General features: G+C 42.0%; 1 protein-coding gene across 6 annotated transcripts; it reads left to right on the forward strand.

The window, feature by feature from the left end:
* The first annotated feature begins 364 nt into the window (after nucleotides 1-364).
* On the forward strand, nucleotides 365-19,494 carry pdzd7a (PDZ domain containing 7a). Of its 6 annotated transcripts, none has more exons than XM_027023496.2 (17): nucleotides 365-591; nucleotides 800-890; nucleotides 1,293-2,236; nucleotides 2,470-2,607; nucleotides 3,123-3,297; nucleotides 4,158-4,334; nucleotides 4,464-4,611; nucleotides 5,971-6,031; nucleotides 6,576-7,046; nucleotides 8,096-8,296; nucleotides 9,623-9,798; nucleotides 11,255-11,346; nucleotides 11,510-11,601; nucleotides 11,894-11,965; nucleotides 13,251-13,844; nucleotides 14,777-14,877; nucleotides 18,226-19,494. In XM_027023496.2, the coding sequence occupies exons 3-17, from the start codon at nucleotides 2,044-2,046 to the stop codon at nucleotides 18,373-18,375; spliced, it is 2,841 nt and encodes a 946-aa protein (XP_026879297.2). In that variant the 5' UTR covers nucleotides 365-591; nucleotides 800-890; nucleotides 1,293-2,043; the 3' UTR covers nucleotides 18,376-19,494. The 6 variants fall into 6 exon arrangements, 5 of the variants coding, with proteins under 5 accessions (XP_026879297.2, XP_026879298.2, XP_026879299.2 ...); XM_027023497.2 differs by having other exon boundaries at nucleotides 2,082-2,236; XM_027023498.2 differs by having other exon boundaries at nucleotides 2,109-2,236.
* The last annotated feature ends 1,786 nt before the right edge of the window (nucleotides 19,495-21,280 follow it).

Consider the following 21,280-nt stretch of genomic DNA (forward strand, 5'->3'; position numbering starts at 1 on the left):
TGAACTCAGTAAAGTCCGGGTTTTTGACATCTGCAGTTTTTGGAGAAACTCGCATGAGCTTTATGATAATATTACCGTGTTAATTTAAGGAAATATGCATCAGTTTTATACATATTGCTTTAGATTGTTTTCTCCACTCCCCTCTTTCATTAAATCAAAGTGTAAGGCTGCACAAGCGCGTTCGTAGCAGGTACAAAAGTACAGTGAAATTAAATCCGAGAAAATATAGTCATGATGTAACCTAGCATACAATTGTACATAGTTGTAAAATGGGATTAAACAAGAAGTGGAAGTTTCTATTGCTACTGTTAAATAATAGAAGAAAGAACAAACTAACAGGACAGTTCCTTTTTTAGAGTTGCTTGCAGCTGTAGGTCGGATTCGTAACACGCCCATATCACGTCGTCATAGCCTGTTTGCAATTCTCGCGTATAGTTTTATTACCTATGTAATAACCAGAAATGAACAGTAAGTGGCAGTATAGTTTAATGGAATGGTCCAAGACAATGGTGTGACTATGAAAGCAAGTCACTGGAATTTTGCAGGAAAACGGTCCTGCAGTTTGCCGCACACCAACATCGACCTACAAAGGTTAAACTGTTTGACATTAAGTTATTCTAATTATACTTTTAGATACCCAAAGAAAAGAAACCTGTGGATTTGTTACCTGAGACATTCTAAGTATCTGAACACGTTCGTACGATAGATAAGTGGGTTCTAAAATATAATACGTTTATGCTATGAGAGACGATTGTAATTCTCTTGATGAAATGAGTTTGCAACAAATAAACTATTCCAGGTAATCCAATCGTCATGGTTGGTAGGCGGGCTGGAGGAGACTAATACTCTCTTCGTCTCAGGTGAGGTCATTCAGCGCAACATGGAGACAGGTAATATTGTTTGTTTAATTCGTTTAGTTTGTGTTTTAGATGAAATAAAACTATCAGTCGATAAGATTAAATAAACTGGAGACAGTTAACGTACAGACAATTGTAAAAAGACTTATCTGTATGTATCTGACATCCCGCCTGTGTCTTCACGACATGGTGTGTGTATTATAAGCCCGAGTTTAGCTCCATTCGTAAGGCTAATTCAAAAAGCATTGCATTATGATAATGCTTTTCTTGACTTCTTAGTGCGGGGACTGCACTTGTTCCTTACTCAGGCTAAGCCAATGGAAAACAACCATTTTTTTTAGTTGATTTAAACAGAAGTCTATCTCTGCGACCCAGGTCCTCTGGAAGCAGTCGAATTGCGTTCGTTTTAAAATAGCGTCAGTTTCTTTTGTTTAGGCAACCAATTGTCCGAGCGCTGTCCATGGTCCTGAAGATAACCTCGTCATAAATCGGCTGTTCTTAACTTTCTAAACTGCTCTTCACCGCTGCTGTTAGTACTTTTCCAAATACTAAACATTTCCAAATTCTTTCAAATCATGCCTTCATTTCAGTGAAACGTCTTAAGTGAATTCTGTTGGCTACTGCGAAAGCAACGGCTCACGCTCGCTCGTATCTTACCTCCATTGGAAATTCATAGTCATCGTGCGTTCCTCGCAGAATTCCCCTTCTTTTTTTATCATTGGGTGAAGGTAACACACCATGGCCCCGGCTAGGGGGATAAGGCATATATATTCTCACACTACTGCTTCCAAACAGAGAAGATGTGCTCCAGCTGCAGGCCCTTGCTTAGTTAATGTGAGCTGTTCCTCCAGACAGAAAGAACTGGAGCAGCACAAGAAGACACCATCCTAACTTCCTAACACATTACCTGATTAGAGCACCTATACTTGGATCAAATGTTTTTATTGCTTTATCCTTTGGACATAAGCATGGAATCCTGTTAAAAAGCATATGGGTGAGGAGACACCACAAATCTGGACCCATTACTGTCTGGTTCTTCTGTGCCATTGTGACAGAGTTTACATTAGCATTACACTGATCTTGTGGAGCATTCTTCCTCTGATTGGCACTAACCAGCCAGGCCTCCAGTGCAGCTGCTCACTTCCCTTGCCAGCCCCCCAGTTCGAGGACCATTCCCCATTCTGCCATGGCTCATTTGTCTGGCGATGCTCGCGATGCTCGCAGAGAGATGACGAATGGGGCCTATTCCAGTGCCCAACCAGGTGGTGGAGGAACCTCCACTCTGCCACGCTACCTGCACAAGAAGCAGCAGCGACAGAGAGGAGTGAGGTCTTCATCTCCCATGGGCAGAGTCATCCTCATCAATGCACCTGTGGATGGTGAGCATCTCATATATTGAACAGGGTTCTGCTAAATTTTAATGTTAATTAGAACATTATCTTCCATAAAGTGCTTTAATATTTGAATGCTACACTTCTGAACTGTGACTCTTATATGAAGGCCCAATTACAAGAGTCATATTTGGGGTAGAGGTACTAACTAGCCTAGTAAATAAAGGCATTTAGCCTGAGGAGATTATCATGGTGTTGTGTTTGGGGCTATCTGGCTGCAGGTGGGGACGACAGTGAGGATATCCACACAATCACTGTTGACAAGAGTGAAGACGGCAGGTTGGGCTTCAGCGTGCGCGGTGGCTCAGAACATGGCCTCGGCATCTTCGTCAGCAAGGTGGAGGACAACAGCTCTGCGGGTATGTGTAACTACACTGTATTACACACAGGCTCTTTCTGTGATACATTATCAGGCATAGATTGCAGTTACAGTTGTGGTCTATGGATCCTAATGGCCAGTGTAGGACATTACAACTGTAAAGGACAACTATCGTAAAATCTTTTGTTTTTTAATATTTTGTATTTTTATAATGTTTTGTATTAGTTTAAGTAAGGTTTCCCACTGGGATAATAACATGATTGAAAACTTTTCATATTCTTGGATGTGACTATGTCACAATATCCATACAATACATATGATAGCAGCACAGACTATTTTAATTTACTTCTTATATGTACATTTCTAATTTTTTTTCTAATAACTAAAATTCCCAATGTCCTCCTAAAAACAGATGTTGAACTGTGGCTCACTGTGATCTATGGTGTGTGACTACATTGGGCTGCCACCTTTCTGTCTATGTTGTCATGCCTCTGTGCCTGTCTCTGCAGACATATGACCCCGTAATTGTGGAGTGGTTTTGTGTTTGCGCCACAGAGCTTGCGGGGTTGTATGTTGGTGACAAGCTGGTGGAGGTGAATGGGATCAGCCTGGAGAGCATCACCATGAGCAGCGCCGTGAGGGTTCTAACGGGGAACAACCGCTTGCGCATGGTGGTCAGACGTGTAGGGAAAGTGCCTGGCATCCGCTACTCCAAAGAGAAGACCACTTGGTAGGAGGACAGTCACCTGCCCCGTCAATTACAGACAGACACATGGTCTGATTTGATCATCGTGGCATAGTATTTTATGTTGTGCCATACTGAATCATGCCATAGCTGGTTGGCAAATCAAGACATATTTTTTGCCCATTTATAGTATAAAAGAATACATATTATGACCTCTGGGTGAATTACTGTATATCACTAGAATTGGTGCAGTTCAGTAATATTTATCTTTCAATTTGTTTCTAAAATTACTGTATGTCAAAATTGCAAAACCTCTCACATATGCCTGTTGCCCATTTCACTGAACCTGACTAAGCATACCAGTTATGTATGCTTAGCTGTTTAGGTCAAGAACATTTAGAGGCCTTGTGGACATATAAGGACACATCACAGCCATGTCTGTTTTAAGCCAGTTGGCAGGCAGAGTTGATGCACAATGATCATATATAATTAAGTCAGATAAATGAAAAAGATAAGCAGAGGACAGTGAAGGGCTAATCTGGGTCTGTCACTGTTCTCTTTTTATCATGTCCAACAGTATGGAAACCTATTGACTCTTGGCCTTTACTTGTTATCTTTCCTTCCAGCTACTCTTTTACCATATGTTTGTGCTAGAGTTACCCCAGTAGTTTTTACAGCATTGTCAGCTAGTGATAGTACAGTGGGCAGATGTATTGGAATGTGCCTTTGTGTGTGTGTTTTTGTACTTGCAAGTAAATGTGTAATAACTTAATAGATGGGGTTTATGTATTTAAGTGTTTTTGCATGTGTTTTGTGTGTGTGATAGTGTGCATACATGCATTAACAATAAATTCCGTTTTGGGTGTACAATGGCAAATGTATTGAATACAAATAACTGTGCAAAGGGTGGATCTAATCCACCGACGGATGGTGGTGGAGGAGAGTGGCCAGACCCCTTCTGAGGCCAGCTCGGATGGGGCTCTGCGTAGGATAGTGCACCTCTACACCACCTCTGATGACTACTGCCTGGGATTCAACATCCGTGGGGGCAAGGAGTTTGGCCTGGGCATCTACGTCTCAAAGTATGGACCACAGAAAAGAAGCTGCAGCACTGGGCTTTATACTTGATTTAATTCTCTGATTCCTTTATTTGATAACTTATTTCCAAGTGAAAACTTAATGGGTGTTAACATGTTTGTTTTGCTGATGAGGCTGGACCCTGGTGGCTTGGCAGAGCAAAACGGTATTAAAATGGGCGATCAGATTCTGGCAGCCAACGGAGTGAGCTTTGAGGATGTTAGCCATAGCAATGCAGTGGAAGTCCTGAAGAGTCACACCCATGTCATGCTCACCATTAAGGTAAGAACTCTCTTTTATTATAGTCAAAAACAATTGATACATTTTTAATCTACACTATCATTGGATTTATTTTAATTCAGGACACAATACCAAGATAACAGGTTTAATGCTTGTGGCCCAAATTAAATTGTTTAAAAAATAGGCTTATCTCAAAGAAGCAAACTGTTTAAGCAACGTGATTATAAAACATTTCCAAGTTAGCGCCCATGGTTCAGAATATCTTACAATCATTCAAATCCTGACATTGTTTATGGGATGTGTCTAACACTGTGTAAGATCACTTCTCTGCTGTAAACACAGCCTTGCATCATAGTGGATGACAGAGACAGATTGCAAGCAGTCCAAAGGCTACATGATTAAGAGGGTCCTGTCAGGCCTCTAAATTCTTTTACTCAATGCCTTGAATGTCAACTAGTTCCCGACATATGTTCTCTTCTGTATCTGAATAGCACAACTGACCCATGTTGGCACATCACCCTCAGTTTTAAATAAAAGTTAATTGTCAGTATAAATCTTATCTCACTATATATGTGCCTGTGCTTCTTTCCAACAATGCAGGTGAATAGCAAGTAATTTATCAGTTAGGCACACTAACTATTTTACAATTCCTTAAGCAACACAGCTCCTTATTGAGCATGGCAGTGAGACAGAACAGTAAAGCAGACAGCTGCTGTTTGGTCATCACATTCCTGCTTGCTCACTTTACTCTGGAGGAGCTCAGGTTCCGCCTGTGAAAAACAGCCAGGGGACATGCATTATTCACCAGGCCATGGGGATCGGGTTATAATCAGCAGAAAGTGTCTTTTTAGTGGCCTGCTTCACCCCCCAGTGGCACAGTGTTGAATCAAGCCCACATTGGTACTATAAGCAGACGGGGCTTGTCCAACGCAGGCTGTTCTCACTGGTAGCAGTGCCTCTGGCAAATATCAAGTCAGAAGCAAAAGGATATGAAAGCTTTCTGACACGGTCATTTCAAAGCAGTATCTGAGTCTGGCAGGGGAGCTTTTATTGATTCTGTCTGGGAAGATTCTTTAGTACTCTCTGTGACCACTGTGCCTTTCATGCTATGTTTCCTGAAGCAGGCAAGCTGCCAGCAATGCCAGAGTCAGGGCTTTGTGTTTTGTGGAGCTTTGGAATGAGTGGCTTCAAATGTTCTGTGCAGTCACAGTGAGGTCAGTGCAGAGGAACTTAAGTGTACATGTGATATGAGTTCATATTCCTTCCAAGTTTGCCCTTTGGAAAAAATCATTTAACTCTCTCTCTCTATCACATTCTAATCTGTTCCACTCTCTGGCCAAACTGTTCACCATTGTATTTGAAATGTTAGTTGTTTTTCTTATGCTTTTATTATTAACACAGGAAGCTGGGCGTTACCCTGCATATAAGGAGATGATAGCAGAGTACAGCTGGCTCAATAAACGTATGTAAAGTCCATTTACAAACACCATTCATTTATAATCACATTCATTATTTTAGTCACTCTACAATGTTCTGTTCCTCTGGTACTGCTTTTGTTGACTGCTAGATTTAATTAATCTTAGAAGCAGCAGTCATCACTAGTGTAAATGATTGGATGCACACCAGCAGAGTCTCCAGACAGTCTGAACGGAGAGCACATGCTGACCATGTGTCAAACCCTCTGAATTTAATATGAACTAGTCTGAATATAGCCTGGCATTAAAAAGCCTGGCTTTAGAGGGTCCAATTCAACTGTTGGAACTAGTGTGGAATTGTGTGTACTTCTCACATCAGGGTTGATATGGATATTTGGGTTCTGAGACTCATATTATATGCTTTCACTGTTTATATTGAGCATTTTTTCTATACCTGAGATATTTGAGATTAACAAGGGTTGTTTAGTAGTGTGAAAGTAGCTTTAACATTTGCTTATAAATACATTTTACATAAGTATTGCATGCACAGTTCTGCTTACAATTCCCTCTGTCTCGCATTCTCTCTCTCAGTGGGGAATGGGGGCCAGCCATCCTCCTCTCAAGGCTCAGACTCCTACTCCCCCACCTCCTCTCTCTCTTCCGGGACACCAGTCAGTTCTCTCAGTGGCCTGTCTCAGGTCATGTTCCCACCTACATTCAGCTCAGAGATGGTGGATGTCTGCATTTCGACCGAGGACCGTTCACGCCGGCCAAGTTCTGACCGGACAGAGACCGCCATCCAGACCGACCCTCTGGAGGCTGACCCCTCACCCCCCCCCAGCAGGCTCATCTCTATGGACACCAGTTGCACAGTGGGCGAGACGGTTCTCTTGAAGGACACGGTGATTCGGAGCGGTAGTTTTGATAAGACTCGGGCTCGGACGAGGACCTTCTCCACTGGAGACAAAGAGGCTCTGGACTCACCCAAAACTGCAGTGCTGATGGCCCTGAGCAAGCCCCGCAAGCCCATCCACCGCTCCCAGAGTCACATCACTGTTTTAGGTACAGCCAGAGCTGTGGGATGCCAGCCTTCTATCCTGCCCTCAAACAGTTGGTCTCTTAGAATACACACTCACAAGGTCACCTTTTGATTAAGTGACGGAACAGGTATCAAGCGACTTCATTATCACTTCTAGGGTTAACATACAGAGAGATTTATGAGAGTCCTTGGGTTGCTATATACATCTTTTATGATGCTGGTATACCATCCTGAATATTTTGTCAAGTGACCTATAGATGGCTGTTGTAATCTCTTGGTCATGTTATAATGCTGAGTTATGCTGCTACACAAATCACAGAGCACTGTTAAAAATGTTTAGGTGTATTTAATGGTTCCTCAATTTGTTCCTGCAGAGAAATGATTATATTGATCAATTACCTATTATCCCTCAATTTGAATCATTCTAATGATTAATGATCTATTAGCACTCAATTAGGATTCCTTTAGTTGCCACAGATCTCTAGTAGTTTTTATATCATCATTTTATCATATATCACACATTTGCCTTATTTATGGGTGCATTTACTGAAATAAGTGGGAGGACAGGGAAGGCAGAAGCTGCAGATCTTTGACATTTAATTGCATCACTCTGGTTTGATGTTTTAATGTGTAAACCCTGCTCTTTTAAAGAGCACTTTTGTGTGCTACCATGGCTTTTATGCACTTAAATTTGCTTTGAGTAATGCATAATACATCAGTATTACTGTTGGGATTCTGGAAGATTTATGGATGAGAGGGGAGAAACTAACCTCATGAGAAATGAATGTTCAGTATAAATTTAACAGTGCATATGTCACCCTTGGCACCTCTTGCTGCTCCAATGAATGGCTGGTGTTTCAGTAATGACAAGTACCTTCACTGCGGGGCCCTCTTCCCACAGTGAAACACGTTTGTTTCTGTTGTTCAGCATCATTAATGTTATTTAAAATCTATTTATTTGCCTCTTCACTACTTTTCTGATGTAATCATTTTCAGTAAACTGAATTATCTGCTAATTTCTGGAATGTGTTTTACATGTGTGTGTGTGTGTGTATATGTTGATGTCGAGCAGAAGACAAGCAGAAGAAGAAGCAGCAACAGACGGGGAAGTCCGAGGGGCCAGGCAGCACCCTGCAGCGCTCCAAGACATTCGTCAGTCTGTTGTTTAAGAGCAAGAGGGACAGGTCTGCCTCGAGAGATAGGAAAACTATGGGGACAGGGGACGGTCAGCGTGGACGGTCCAAGTCACCCACACATTTAGATAATGAGCGGGGTGAGAGCCCATGCAAACAGACCCACTGTGATGAATGGCTCCATACTGTAACATAGACAGCATATGACTGCATACTGTAATATAGATACACATAGACTGAATACTTTAAAATAGAGACTCAAATATCAAATAAACTCACCACCCACTTTATAAGATACATTCACTCATATGAAACACCTTTTAGGTGTGCTATTATTGCCCTGCACAGTCTACATTAGCCTTGCTCTAAGTCTTCATAATTGGTCAGGTCTGTCCATATGGCTGCTGCTGGCTGAATGTGTTTAGGTGGCAGACCACTTAGCAGTGTCACAGACACAAGTAAAAGCTCCGGTTGAACTGTTGTGCCCAATCAAACATATGAACCTAATCCCCACAACCACAATCAGAATAGTCTGCCTCAACCAAATTTGGTTAGTAGTTGTGCTAAGGTCAGAGAGAGAGCTGCCTTGCTGTTAATTATGCAATAACTCCTGTTGAGTAGCCTTCATCTTGGCCCCAGTAGTTCTGCTCAGTAACCAATTAGTTACATATTCACGCAAACAGCCAAAGTAGCAGCTAACATGCAAGAAGAAAATGTCCCCCACACCATTACACCACCAGCCTGAACTGTTGATATAAGGCAGGATGGATCCATGATTTCAGGTTGTTTATGCCAAATTCTGACACTACCTTCCAAATTTAGCAGCGGAAATTGAGATTCATCAGACCAGGCAACATTTTTCCAATCGTCTGTTGTACAGTTTTGGTGAGCCCATATGAATTGTAGCCTCATTTGCCTGTTCTTAGCTGACAGGGGTGGCACCAGGTGTGGTCTTCTGCTGCCCCAGCCCATCTGCCTCAAGGTCTGTCCATTCTCTGACTTCTGACATCAACAGGACATTTTCACCCAGCGATCTGCCACTCACTGGATATTTTCTCTTTTTCAGACCATTCTCTGTAAGCCCTAGAGATAGTTGTGCCTGAAAATCTCAGTAGATCAGCAGTTTTTGAAATACTCAGGCCATCCCATCTAGAACCATCAATCATCTTACGTTCAAAGTCACTTAATTCACCTTTCCCTCGATTCTGATGCTCGATTCAAACTTCAGCAGGTCATCTTGACCATGTCTACCTGCCTAAATGCATTGAGTTGCTGCCATGTGATTGGCTGATTAGATATTTAGTAGTTGAACAGGTGTGCATAATAAAGTGGCTGGTTACTATATTTTTGTGTAATCCCTTAGTGGATAGAACTGACATTTATTTGATTCCCTCTCAGATTGTTCAAGTCAGTGTTGTTTCTGAGGTCCTTACTTGACAGAGTAATACTTGTTGTGATGTCCTCAGGCAGAGAACAGCGTCGGCCAATTGTGACCCTCTTGAGTTCTCCTCGGGAGACGCGTGCTGGCGTGCGGCAGCCAGAGACCCTGCCTAGTGCTGAGACCATGGCCATGGTGGAGGACATGGCCTGCAAACTGCTCAGTAAGGACGAGGTGGCTGCAGTCATGAGACACTGCAATAGAGTGAGTGCCAGCCCACTGTCTGTTTGTGTGATAGCATACTGTCTGTCTGTGTGTCAGCCCACTGTCTGTGTGTCAGCCCACTGTCTGTGTGTCAGCCCACTGTCTGTGTGTATCAGCATATTGTCTGTTTGTGTGTCAGCCCACTGTCTGTGTATCTGCATTCTGTCTGTGTGTGTCAGCATACTGTTTGTTTGTGTCAGCCCACTGTCTGTGTGTGTCAGCCCACTGTCTGTGTATCTGCATTCTGTCTGTGTGTCAGCCCACTGTCTGTGTGTGTCAGCCCACTGTCTGTGTATGTCAGCATACTGTTTGTTTGTGTCAGCCCACTGTCTGTGTGTGTCAGCCCTTTGTCTGTGTGTGTCTGCATTCTGTCTGTGTGTCAGTCCACTGTCTGGGTGACTCTGCATTCTGTCTATGTGTGTCAGCCCAATGTTTGTGTGTGTCTGCATACTGTCTGTGTTTGTCAGCCCACTGTGTGTGTTTGCATATTGTTTGTGTGTGTGTGTGTGTGTGTGTGTGTGTGTGTTTGTGTTTCTGTCTGTGGGTGAGGGTCAGCCTATTGTCTGTGTGTCAGCCCACTCTGTCTATGGAAATTTTACAGTAATTTCAGGCAAAACAATGATGTCCCATTAAAGGAAATTAAGACCATTTATAAAAAAATTTACATTGTGTAATCTTCATCATCATAAACACAGGCTACAGTTTGCAACAGTCACAAAAGTGAGCATGCTTCAAGTAATATCTATTGACATATGTAATATGTCTCATAATGCCAGAGTCACCGTCACACATGGGTTTCTGCTGAAAGACGTGCAGAGCTCCCTCAGTCTATATAAGGTATTGGTGTGAATGCAGGCTGCTCTTGCAGAAGATGGATTTGCCGTGATATTAAAGATTAGGATAAAATGTTCTCCATCATCTGATTTATGTAGCAATGGCACAAAGAAAATCAAAATCTATTAAATTGAATTTTTGACATTGGGTCTAAATGATTTGTTTTCTTAACCTACAAATGTATGTTTTAGTTTATTAACATGTGCTCTGGTCTAATATTTTGTAGTGCTTCATTTCCCTGTTTTGGATGATTTTACAAGAGTTCATTAACCATGCTGAGCATTCTCATGAAGTGCTTACCAGACATTACTGGTTACATACAGGCAATGCTCAGACTCAGCTAGGGTTAACCCTAACCCTGGCAAGAAACTGCAGTGCATGTTTCCTTATAGGTTCTCAATCTAGACCTCATGAATCACATGGTCTCAGCCAGTCCAGGTTCCTGCTCGTCATACACCTGAACCCTCAATTACGTGGCCAAGAGCTCTTGATTTCCTAGCCAGAGTGTATTGGGAATTGGAACAGATAAATATGTGGATTGGCCTACGAGGAAGAATCTGATCTTAAGTGAGTTACTAAGGGAAATGGGTATTGGTAACCCTTGCTCCTCTGTGCTCTGTAGTTTTTGGTTGAGCGGGTGGTCGAGGACCTGGTGCGCCCCCTGCTGGCGATCCTTGACAGGCCTGAGAAGCTGCTGCTACTGCGGGAGATCAGGTGAGGAGGGGAGGGATTGCCCTGGCTGCTTACTAATGCTACAAAGCACACGCCATTCTTCTACAAACACAGCATTTGTCACTTCCCTTAGCCTCTGGCTGACAGCATTTATGCAGGATCTATATTTTAAGCAGTATCTTTATTTAAACTTTCCCTGATCTAGAATGATTATCCCATCCACGGATTTGGGTCGATTTGACAGCATGGTTATGCCTTTTGAACTGGAGGCCTATGACATTTTAAAGAACCGCTCTGGTAATTAAATCCTCTTTAGTGCTTTTACAAAATGGTTTTATTTTCAGACCACATTTGTCTAAAATATATATTTGTTCAAAGATAGCACTAGTTTATATTTCTTGTTTATATTTTTTCTCAGTGAATGCTTAGTTATCATGTAATGATACATTCAAGAAATCAAATTAGTTCTAAGTCACTGAACCAAGTTACCAAAAAAAATCTCTTTCAAACTAAATTGGCTGAAGACTCCAGTGTACTGTTGAGTGGGTAACACAGTGTGCACTGGTTGTGTGTTGTGTTGTTTCGTCAGTGCGCTCTCCAGCATTGCGCTCACCTCGTCATGGGGGCACCCCACGCCGGCATCTCATCACCCCCATCCCAGGTAAGCAGCCTACAGTCCTGGGCCTCAGTGTGTGGGAGTGCATCATCCCTTCCTTGCCATTCCTCCCCCTGGCCGTGACTGCGCTGCGCTCATTTTCAGCCCACTGGGTGGTTATATAACCACCTTATATATACCTTATATAACCTCACTTTCCTCCTGCCCCTGCTCCAGTCATGTCACATCCTGAAACCAATGTCTGAGCAGAAGAGCCAAATACTTGCACTGAAAATATCTTTTCAATGACATTTAATCCTCCCTATCCAAACGCCCACACAGACACATATGCACATGCGCACACGCACATACACACACACACACACACACACACACAGTCCTGTCTTCTCTAAACTCTTCTAAGCCCAGGTCATACTGTGCCCCCCCCCCCCCCCCCCCCCCGCACTAATAGAACTGTGATGCTGGCTCTGTTGAACACAGTTAAGAGTTGTTCATAGAATCCTAAAGTGTATCACTGCCTGTCCAAGGTCACTGAACTCCAACTGTGGAAAGCAGCACACAGATACTGCCAATGCCAGTTTCCTTTCTCTGCCAGCCCCTGCAGTGACCCCTGGGCCCCTGACATGAGTGAGGTGGGTGGTGACTGACGCAGTCCTTGGCAGTAGTCCGTCAGCGCCATCACCCTGGGCCTCTGAGTGTTGAATAATAATCATTGCTGAAATGCAAGAAAGACTTGCTGCATTGTTTAGCCTTCAAAGACTACCCACGCAGGTCTGGAGCTTATTGCTTGTTCTTATTTGTCTATTGTACCGGCCACAGAGGAGTAATTCAAGCCTCTCTGTGGCAGAGGATACTGTAATCTGAATGAGGCTCTGCATGTATGTGTGTATGTGAGTAAGCGTGTGTGTGTGTGTGTCTGGGTCTGTGTGTATCTGTGGTTTCAGTCTTGTTCTGCCATATACAACATAAAAGAGCCTAAGTTTGACAAGTGATATCAGATTCTGGTTCTGTAAGCAGAAGTGAAATTACATTAAAGGCCGTTTCAGTGCTAAATGTCATTCATAGGATGCAAAACTGCATCACTGCCTACATGGGATCACCAATGTCTGACTCTTTGTGTTTTGTAGGCGAGTTAGTTAATGTGTGCATGTATGAGCGCGTGTATGTGAAAGTGTATCTGCATGTGTGCATGTGTGAGTGTGTGTGCATGTGTGTGTGTGTGCATGCGTGTGTGTGTGTGTGTGTGTGTCTGTGTGTGTATGCATGTGTGCGTGTGAGTTTGCATTCATGTCAGTTACTGAAGCACACCTGTGGCTCTCCTCTGTCTCAGACTACAGGGGAGGCTTCCAGCTGCAGCCTGTACGAGCCCTGGAGAGAGACCGGCAGCTGATGGAGGAGCTGGAGCGCCTGAAGCTGGCTGGCCTCCCCACCGGCAGGTCCCCTCCTCCCCGTGCGTTCACCCCTCTGCTAGATGTACCTGTAGACAGCTACATCAGTGGGTCTCTCCGCCAGCGCTCCTTAAGCCCTGCCAACCCCAACTGGCTGCTCACCGAGTCCCCTCATAGCACAGTGCGACGCGGGCGCTCCCCTCAAAAACAGACCGATGGTTCACCCCGGACAGCGCATTCTGGGGAGAACTCCCAAAGGGGTGAAACCATGCCAGAGCGTGGGAGGTCCCCTTACAGGAATGGCCATGGCAAATCTACAAGGAAAAAGTCTGGGAATGGGAGCGAGGTTAAGTACACAGTCATGAGTGCGCATAGGCGGAATAGGACACCGCTGACACACGTGTTCGGGTCAGACACTACAGAGAGAGAACAGGTGAACGGACATGCTGGATTATCTCTGAACCACCAAGACAAGTTGCCGGTACAGAAGTATGAACTGACCAATGTCACTATCCCAAAGTCCAAACAGTCTCTGGGTGAGTATAGACACTCTCGGTCTGTATGCGGTTTACCACATTAGTGAACTCTACAACACTCATTTAAATCTGGGCTAATCAAAGCACAGGTGTTGTTTAAAGTCAAAACTGGACCATAACATACATCAAAAAAGTGAAGTTTGTGGAAAGTTGTTTTGTCCATTCCAGCATCCACAACACGCAATATTTTCCTAATCATGAGCATTATTTTCACTGAAACCAGTGAACAGTGGCAACACATTATCTTCACCAATACTCTTCTTCACCAGTAGAGGTCAGTGAGTCATCCCATGCAGTCAGTATCCTACAAAACTTCAAGATTGTTTATCTGATTATATATCTACTGAAATGAAAATATATGAGCAATTAATGTTATGGTCTTGGTTTGTGAGAGATAAAGTTGGGATTTGTCACTAAACCTACTCTTTCTGTTATTAATGTTTGTCAGAATAAATGGGGCAAGACACTGTGGTCTACTGTGGCTATAGAGAACCAATAGATGGATGTCTTTATGGTAAAGCATCAATGAAACCTAATCTCTTCCTATAAAACAAACGATGGATGTCCAATGTGCTGACAGTGACAGTGGAGAGAGAGTCATTACTTTCCCACTCTGTTACTCTTTGCCCTAAAGAGCTCATCTGTGAAAGGAAACGAAGAAATCAAGCATGCTTCCAAAAACGGGCACGGCTCAGATTTGAGGCCTTCATTTTCCTCATGTGTATGTAAGGCGACAGACAGCGCTTAATGGAAAGTTAGGGTACATTAGGTATGAGTTGACACAAGTCTGCATGAGCAACATAACACTGGAGAACAGCAATAAAAGTGGAAAGTGTTATTTGGACCTTGGTAAATGTGCTTCAGCTTGAAAGTTCATGAACTTAGACATTAGGCCGGTGGGTGATTTCCTCATTTTCTTCTGCTTCTGGCAGGTATCAGCATCTCCGGAGGCATAGAGTCGAAGGTTCAGCCGATGGTTAAGATCGAGAGGATATTTCCAGGAGGTGCTGCCTCTACCAGTGGGGTACTGAAGGTACCAGGCAGATGTCGTATAATACCCACTCTCATCTACACATGGAGTACAGCCACTACAACACGTACCTCCGGCCCTGATGACCCTATTAAGTTACACTGTATGGTGCCTGCTACAGAATCATTTACATCAACCTGATATGGGCTTCTTCTATCCTGTTTTCTCCACTTTTGTGAAACTTTCACTAAAGCTTTGGGAATACATGAGTGGAATATGAATAGATGTTTACCTTGTTTTATTGTCTTTAGAAAACTGTAAGGGGTATTTTACCACAAGGTGAATATAATACAGTACAGTAATATTTAAATATTTTTGAACTCTGCTAAATTTATGGGAGGATAAGTAAGTCTTTATATACGAAATGTTTAGACTTGCTGTCAGACAAATATTTATTGCCCTTGTTGGATGTGTGATTGGAATAAGTGTTTTAAACATTACAAAGTGATCTTACTTTGTGATGTATCAGTTGATGGGTTCAGTAATGACCTCTAGAGTTTGGTAATGACCTCTGAAGTGTGTCTTTGACTGCTACTGTTAAGATGCAGTCTGCTGTGGTTATGAATGACACTCACTGACATGTGAGCTGAGCACAGATGTATTTTCATGGGCTTAAATGACACAGCTCGTCCATGACTGATGAGCTTACACTGACCAGCAAATGCGCTGCTTTGTGGCTGGTCTTCTAATGGATCTCTCCTTTCCACGCAAGCTCTCACTTTCTCCATACAAACACAAACACACACACACACACACACACACACACACACACACACACACACACACACACACATGCTCACCCAATAATACCACTATGTGTGCCATTCCTAATTTATTAGTGGATATATAGGAGAAGAACCCCTCTAAATAATGGATCAGTGTAGAGATGGGTTTCAGAATAATCAGACATATAATCATACCTCTTGCCCATATCAGTCATTCCAAGATATTATCAGCCTTGCGTTGCCATACAAGCTGAGCTGAGAAGGGTAGGGGTGTGGGTTTAGGGTCACTAGAGGCTAGCACCATCACAGTGACCCTGGGTGCTAGGTCAACCCTTTGGAATCCCAAGCATATGTGTGTGTTTGGTTGTGTATTATGTGAGTGTGTATGTGTGTGTGTGCTTCTGCCTTGATGGCAGCCTATCATGTGACGGCACTTCCCTGTGCTTCTCTAAGAGATTAGTGTTACACTTACTCCGGAGATCTAGTGTCAAATTCCGAGTCTTTCAGTTTCCACAGACTCCTCTCACCTCCGGCGTGTAAGAAGACCTAAGAAAAAGATCAAAAATAGCTCTGTGTGTGTGTGTGTGTGTGTGTGTGTGTGTGTGTGTGTGTGTGTGTGTGTGTGTGTGTGTGTGTGTGTGTGTGTGTGTGTGTGTGTGTCTGTTAAACACATAACAGTGGCTGACACATCACTTATTCTCACACTTTGAGGCCACAGTGTGTTATAACCACTTCAAAGTTCCTATCAGGTAGGGGAAAGTGTGTGTTAACATACTTCCTGGTCCTGTTGTCCCAGTGACAGTTGTGCTATCAATGTATCAGATACTGACCAGCTTCACTTTGGAGGACTGCAAGCCCAAATGTCTCTCACATCAGTTATGAATACAAAAAAGTCCCAGTGGTAGCCAGGGACAGTGATGAATGCGAGGCTGCTCCTTCTGCTTAAGCCCCACCTTATTCACCTTTTTACTTCATTGGTGCTCACTCTTCTCTCTTTTTTCTCTTTCTTTCTGTCTGTCTGTCTGTTTGTATCTCTCTCTCTCTCTCTCTCTCTCTCTCTCTCTCTCTCTCTCTCTCTCTCTCTCTCTCAGGAATAGTATAACTTAAGGTAAATAGCTGGTACAATTTAATTAAAGGAAATGACAGACTACTGCATACTATATATATATAAAAATGTTTGGTCCAGACATCCTGGTTTAACAGCCCCTTCACACACCACAAACACATATGTACAGTTAAAGCACTACAGTCTTTCTCCTGTGGTAATTCATCTGTAAAGCCTCTGGATCTTTTTGGCAATTTTCATGTGTTGGTGAGGTGGTTAACGTGCAAATCAGCGTGTGATAAAAGGTACTCAGAATACAAGCCCAGGTGGAGTGAACGAAGCTAGAGCTCTTAAATGGCCATAAAAGGGCTAAACCAGATTGTGCAGCATTTAGTTTAATGGTTCTGAGTCAGCTTAAGCGTTTTATTTGATCAGCTTTTTTAATTAAGTGAATCTAACTATATTGAAATTCACATCATGACTGAACTCAAGCTATACTTTCTGAAGCAGCAGGAGAAATGAGAATGCTCACTGATCTGGAATATAACAACAAATGTATTAGAATTAACATGGATAACATTTTGAAATTTCATTAAATTTTTTTAAAATCTCTGTAATGATGTGCGGTTGTAAGATTTGGCTAAAGCTTTTGTTTGATCAGTTAGAACCAAAGGTCTTTGTTTTGGGGGCGTGAAGACCAGGGAAGAAAACAATGATAAGTGCAGGGACATTTCAAGCAGATGCATCCTGGTACCAGGAAGTGACAAAGGAATTGCTCTTAGATCTGGGGTTCTTGGGGTTTTTTTTTTGTTTGTGTGTGTGTGTGTGTGTGTGTGTGTGTGTTTGTGTGTGTGTGTGTGTGTGTGTGTGTGTGTGTGTGTGAGTGATGTATAGATCTGTATGTGTGAGTGATGTATAGATGTGTGTGTGTGTGTGTGAGAGAGAGAGAGAGAGAGAGAGAGAGAGAGAGAGAGAGAGAGTGTGAGCAGTATGTTAGCAACACAGCTACTAATTATTGTACTTCCAACAGGAAGCATAAGTAAGAAGCTGTAAATGGAAACTTGCATGTGTGAGTGTGTGAGACCTTGAGTTGGAGGTGATGTTCCAGTATCAATCGCAGTGGTATAAATCAGTAGGTTCTGTCAGAGAGATCAGATTTATAGACTGGTAGATGTACAGGGCCAACAGAGCAAGCAGGGAGGGACTGGATAACTTTGCACTTTAATGAATCTGTGGCACAAAGTGTTTAGAGGGTATAGCGGATATTACAAACAGGGAAATCACCTTAGTTAAGGATGTAGGGGGAAGCAAAATGGGTTGGATGAGCTCATTCACAGGTACTGAAGGAAGAGAACAAAGGAAGTGACCAGCAGTGTTCACCTGATGTGCAGTCAGTTATCAGTCTTTCCTGCCATTCATTTTTAACGGCTGTGTGACTGCCTCAGTGCTACCAGGACTATACCGGGATTCACGTGAAGTCCTGGTAGGACAAAAAAGAACAGTGGAACAAATGAGGGAGTGCTTGAATCTGAACTTATCCTTCTATCCTTCTCGTCTGTGTGTGTGTGCATGCATCTGCAGGCTGGATTTGAGCTTGTGTCAGTTGATGGAGAATCGCTCCAGGGAGTCACACATCAGCATGCGGTGGATGCCATAAGAAAGGCTTTCAGCAACAAGGCCAGAGACCCTATGGAGTTCATCATCAAAGTCCCAAAGAACCCAAGAGACTGAAGGAAAAATATATATTACTGTTCTCACTGTCTGAGCAAAGAACATGAACAGAAACCGAGTGAGAACATCCTACAAATACAAGGGAAGTGCATATCACTCCATTAGAAAGCAAAGCTGCCATTGTGTAATACTAATGCACTGGCCAAAACAGTGCGTCCAAGGGTAAGGTTTCTCAGAGAGCTTCCTCAGAAATCTGTCCAGTGATACACCAGCACCTATTTGCTCTCTGTATCATTTCACACAGTAGTTTCATAATTGTTAAGCTATTTTGTGCAGAATTTGCATGTTTATTGTCTTTGAAAATTCAGTGACATTTAATAATTTTCAAAAACCCGCTCATACATGTCAGGACTAATATTGCTTCTTCATTTCACACCAGTGACAAGGCTGCAAAAATATATGGTAGTGAGAGTTAGTCTAAATTTGGTTGTAGCATATGTTTTAGCCAATGTAATATGATAAGAAGCATGTTGGCAAGGTAATAATCTAAATAATACCAATCCCAACAAGACAAAGAAGAGTTCTAGTGCTCTACTGCCATACCCAGCAGAGCTCAAATAAGGCCATGCTACAAGTTGTTATCTGTATCATGTCAAATAAGGCCATGTTATGTTATTTCTGTATCATGTCAAATTTGATGCCTTGATAAGATGAATGTCTCATGCATTCTTACCACCTGAAGCTTACGACATTCCTTTTTTTGTATCATAAGCCAATGCTTTCAGGATGTGAGTTATGCATGGATGCGCATGCATGCATGCATCCAAAGGCTTCGTCTGCCTTGTTCTGTCATTACCTAAAGCTGAACACTTAGGTCATTCTGAATGAGTTACATGTTTGCAGAGTGCCCTACATCTGAGCATTAACTGTGCAATAGACTATTATGTTCTGGAAAGCCTGTGGGATCAAAAACAGGTTCGGAACTTTATAATCACAAATGTGGTTAGGTTCCACTGTAGGTAAATGAGGGTTTTGATTGGCAATTATTTTTCAACTTATTTTAATACAAAAAGTCCTGTGTGATTATGTCATAATAAAAAAACTGAAATAGTATCCCAAGTCCTTTCAGTAGTATAACTCCTTTTTCAATTCTCTGATCTAGTGAGTCAAAGTATAATAAACCAGCAAGAACCACCCATTTTTGTGACTTATTCTTTTAATTAAAAACATGGTATTTGTCTTTACAAGAAATGTACAACATGAAAATATACATAATTGACTACAAACACTATGGAATGACAAAGAAAACACAAACAGCCATGAAAAAAAAGATGAAAACAAATATGTTACTTTGCTTTGGTCTATTCACAGTGGCTACATCTTTGAGATATTTTGAAATATTTTGTCTTCTTAAAGATTAAAATATGTTGTTGTGTACAGTGTTAGAAATATTTACAGGTGTGTTTTAGTCATGGAGATAGTATGAGATATGATGGGGGAGCTACCTTTGTACACATTTGCATTACTTGTGTGATGAGACTCTGCTGTGATATAACTCAAAAAGCATTATTTCTAATCAGTACAATAGAGCTAATAATCTGATTAGGTTGTGAAAAGCATGAAATTGATTGGATAACACCTTGTCCTCATCCAATCACAGTGCTTCTCGTGTCAAACAGAAATTCAAGTGATAGGCAGTGAGGGCGTAGTGCTACATTTACATGAGCTAACAAGAATTAAAAATATAACCAAACACAAAAACTGACCAGAGTAAACTAACAAACCAGGACATTCTGACTAATACAACGGGTCAGTTTGGCCACTAAGCAACTGTAACCACTAAGCAAATATGCTAGACTCTATGCAGTGGAAACTCTGTGAGCAATAGGGATTAGCACAGTGCCTGATTTGGCTTTTATTTGAGTGGGGAGCAACAAATTCATTTTTCACATAAATATACATTTTCAGGAAAAAGGATTTAAATGTGAAATAAGCACTGAGTTTAGCAAAGAACTGATTGGCACTTGGTAAAAGTAATTTCTAACATTCAGAATTCTATTTTCTATCGAATATAAAATAAACATCATACTATCAGAATGGAATTCTCCATGATGCTCGAAAAGAAATTTCTGCAGACCTCCACACAGAGAAAATGAAAAAAACAAACAACACAGAAAAGCCTTACAAATCACTCATGGAAAATGATCACACCATTAGACTGCATGTTAACGGATATAAGATACAGAACTCTTAAAATCACAAAGTAAGATGAGTTACCACAAAATAGTTTGAGGTGCTATATATGTATATAAAAATATACATCCTATATATTCAATATTCCATTCATATTTATTTTAAAGAATCTGTGCTGTAAAAACAATATTTATATAGTTGGTGTATATACGTATTGTATGTCTTTTGTGGCCACAAATGTTTTAATAGTATTTCAGAAACTGGGCAAACCTAATTTGATATTTATGCCAACACCATCTCTGCTATGAATGAACAGTGGCCCTACCCACTGTGGGTGGAGACATTCCTGACTACAGCATATGTGACCTGTGTGATGTCATATCCAGACATCTTATCTCAACAGAGATCACTATAAATACGATCTCCAGACTACCTGGTGGTAGAATGCTACTGAATCATGCACCCATGCAATTAACTCTACACTGCACTGCAATATTTTTGCACTACTTTGCAATATATGAGGGTTTGAAGAAAATACAGGCAAAATATAATTTGGGCTGCATTTTAAAGATCTACTTAGAAAAATAGTACTTCTAAATAAAGTGATTCGTTTTTGCGTGCTCAGGGAGCAGTGAGCACAGAGAGTTGGATTGATTATTATGTCTTCGTGGACCCCAGTATGAGAACAACAAACACTACTGATGTCTCAACCACTGGTGAGAGGAACTCCAAGAAAGATTGCAATAAACACAACTTGTGTGACCTGACTTGA

This window comes from Electrophorus electricus, chromosome 11, assembly GCF_013358815.1.
Source record: "Electrophorus electricus isolate fEleEle1 chromosome 11, fEleEle1.pri, whole genome shotgun sequence".
Lineage (NCBI taxonomy): Eukaryota > Metazoa > Chordata > Actinopteri > Gymnotiformes > Gymnotidae > Electrophorus > Electrophorus electricus.

Coding starts and splice junctions, on each gene's coding strand:
- pdzd7a (XM_035531331.1), top strand. CDS start 2,044: ATGGCTCATTTGTCTGGCGATGCTCGCGATGCTCGCAGAGAGATGACG. Junction 2,608..3,122: donor GGAGGACAACAGCTCTGCGG/GTATGTGTAACT, acceptor TTTGCGCCACAG/AGCTTGCGGGGTTGTATGTT. Junction 11,602..11,893: donor CATTTTAAAGAACCGCTCTG/GTAATTAAATCC, acceptor TTGTTTCGTCAG/TGCGCTCTCCAGCATTGCGC.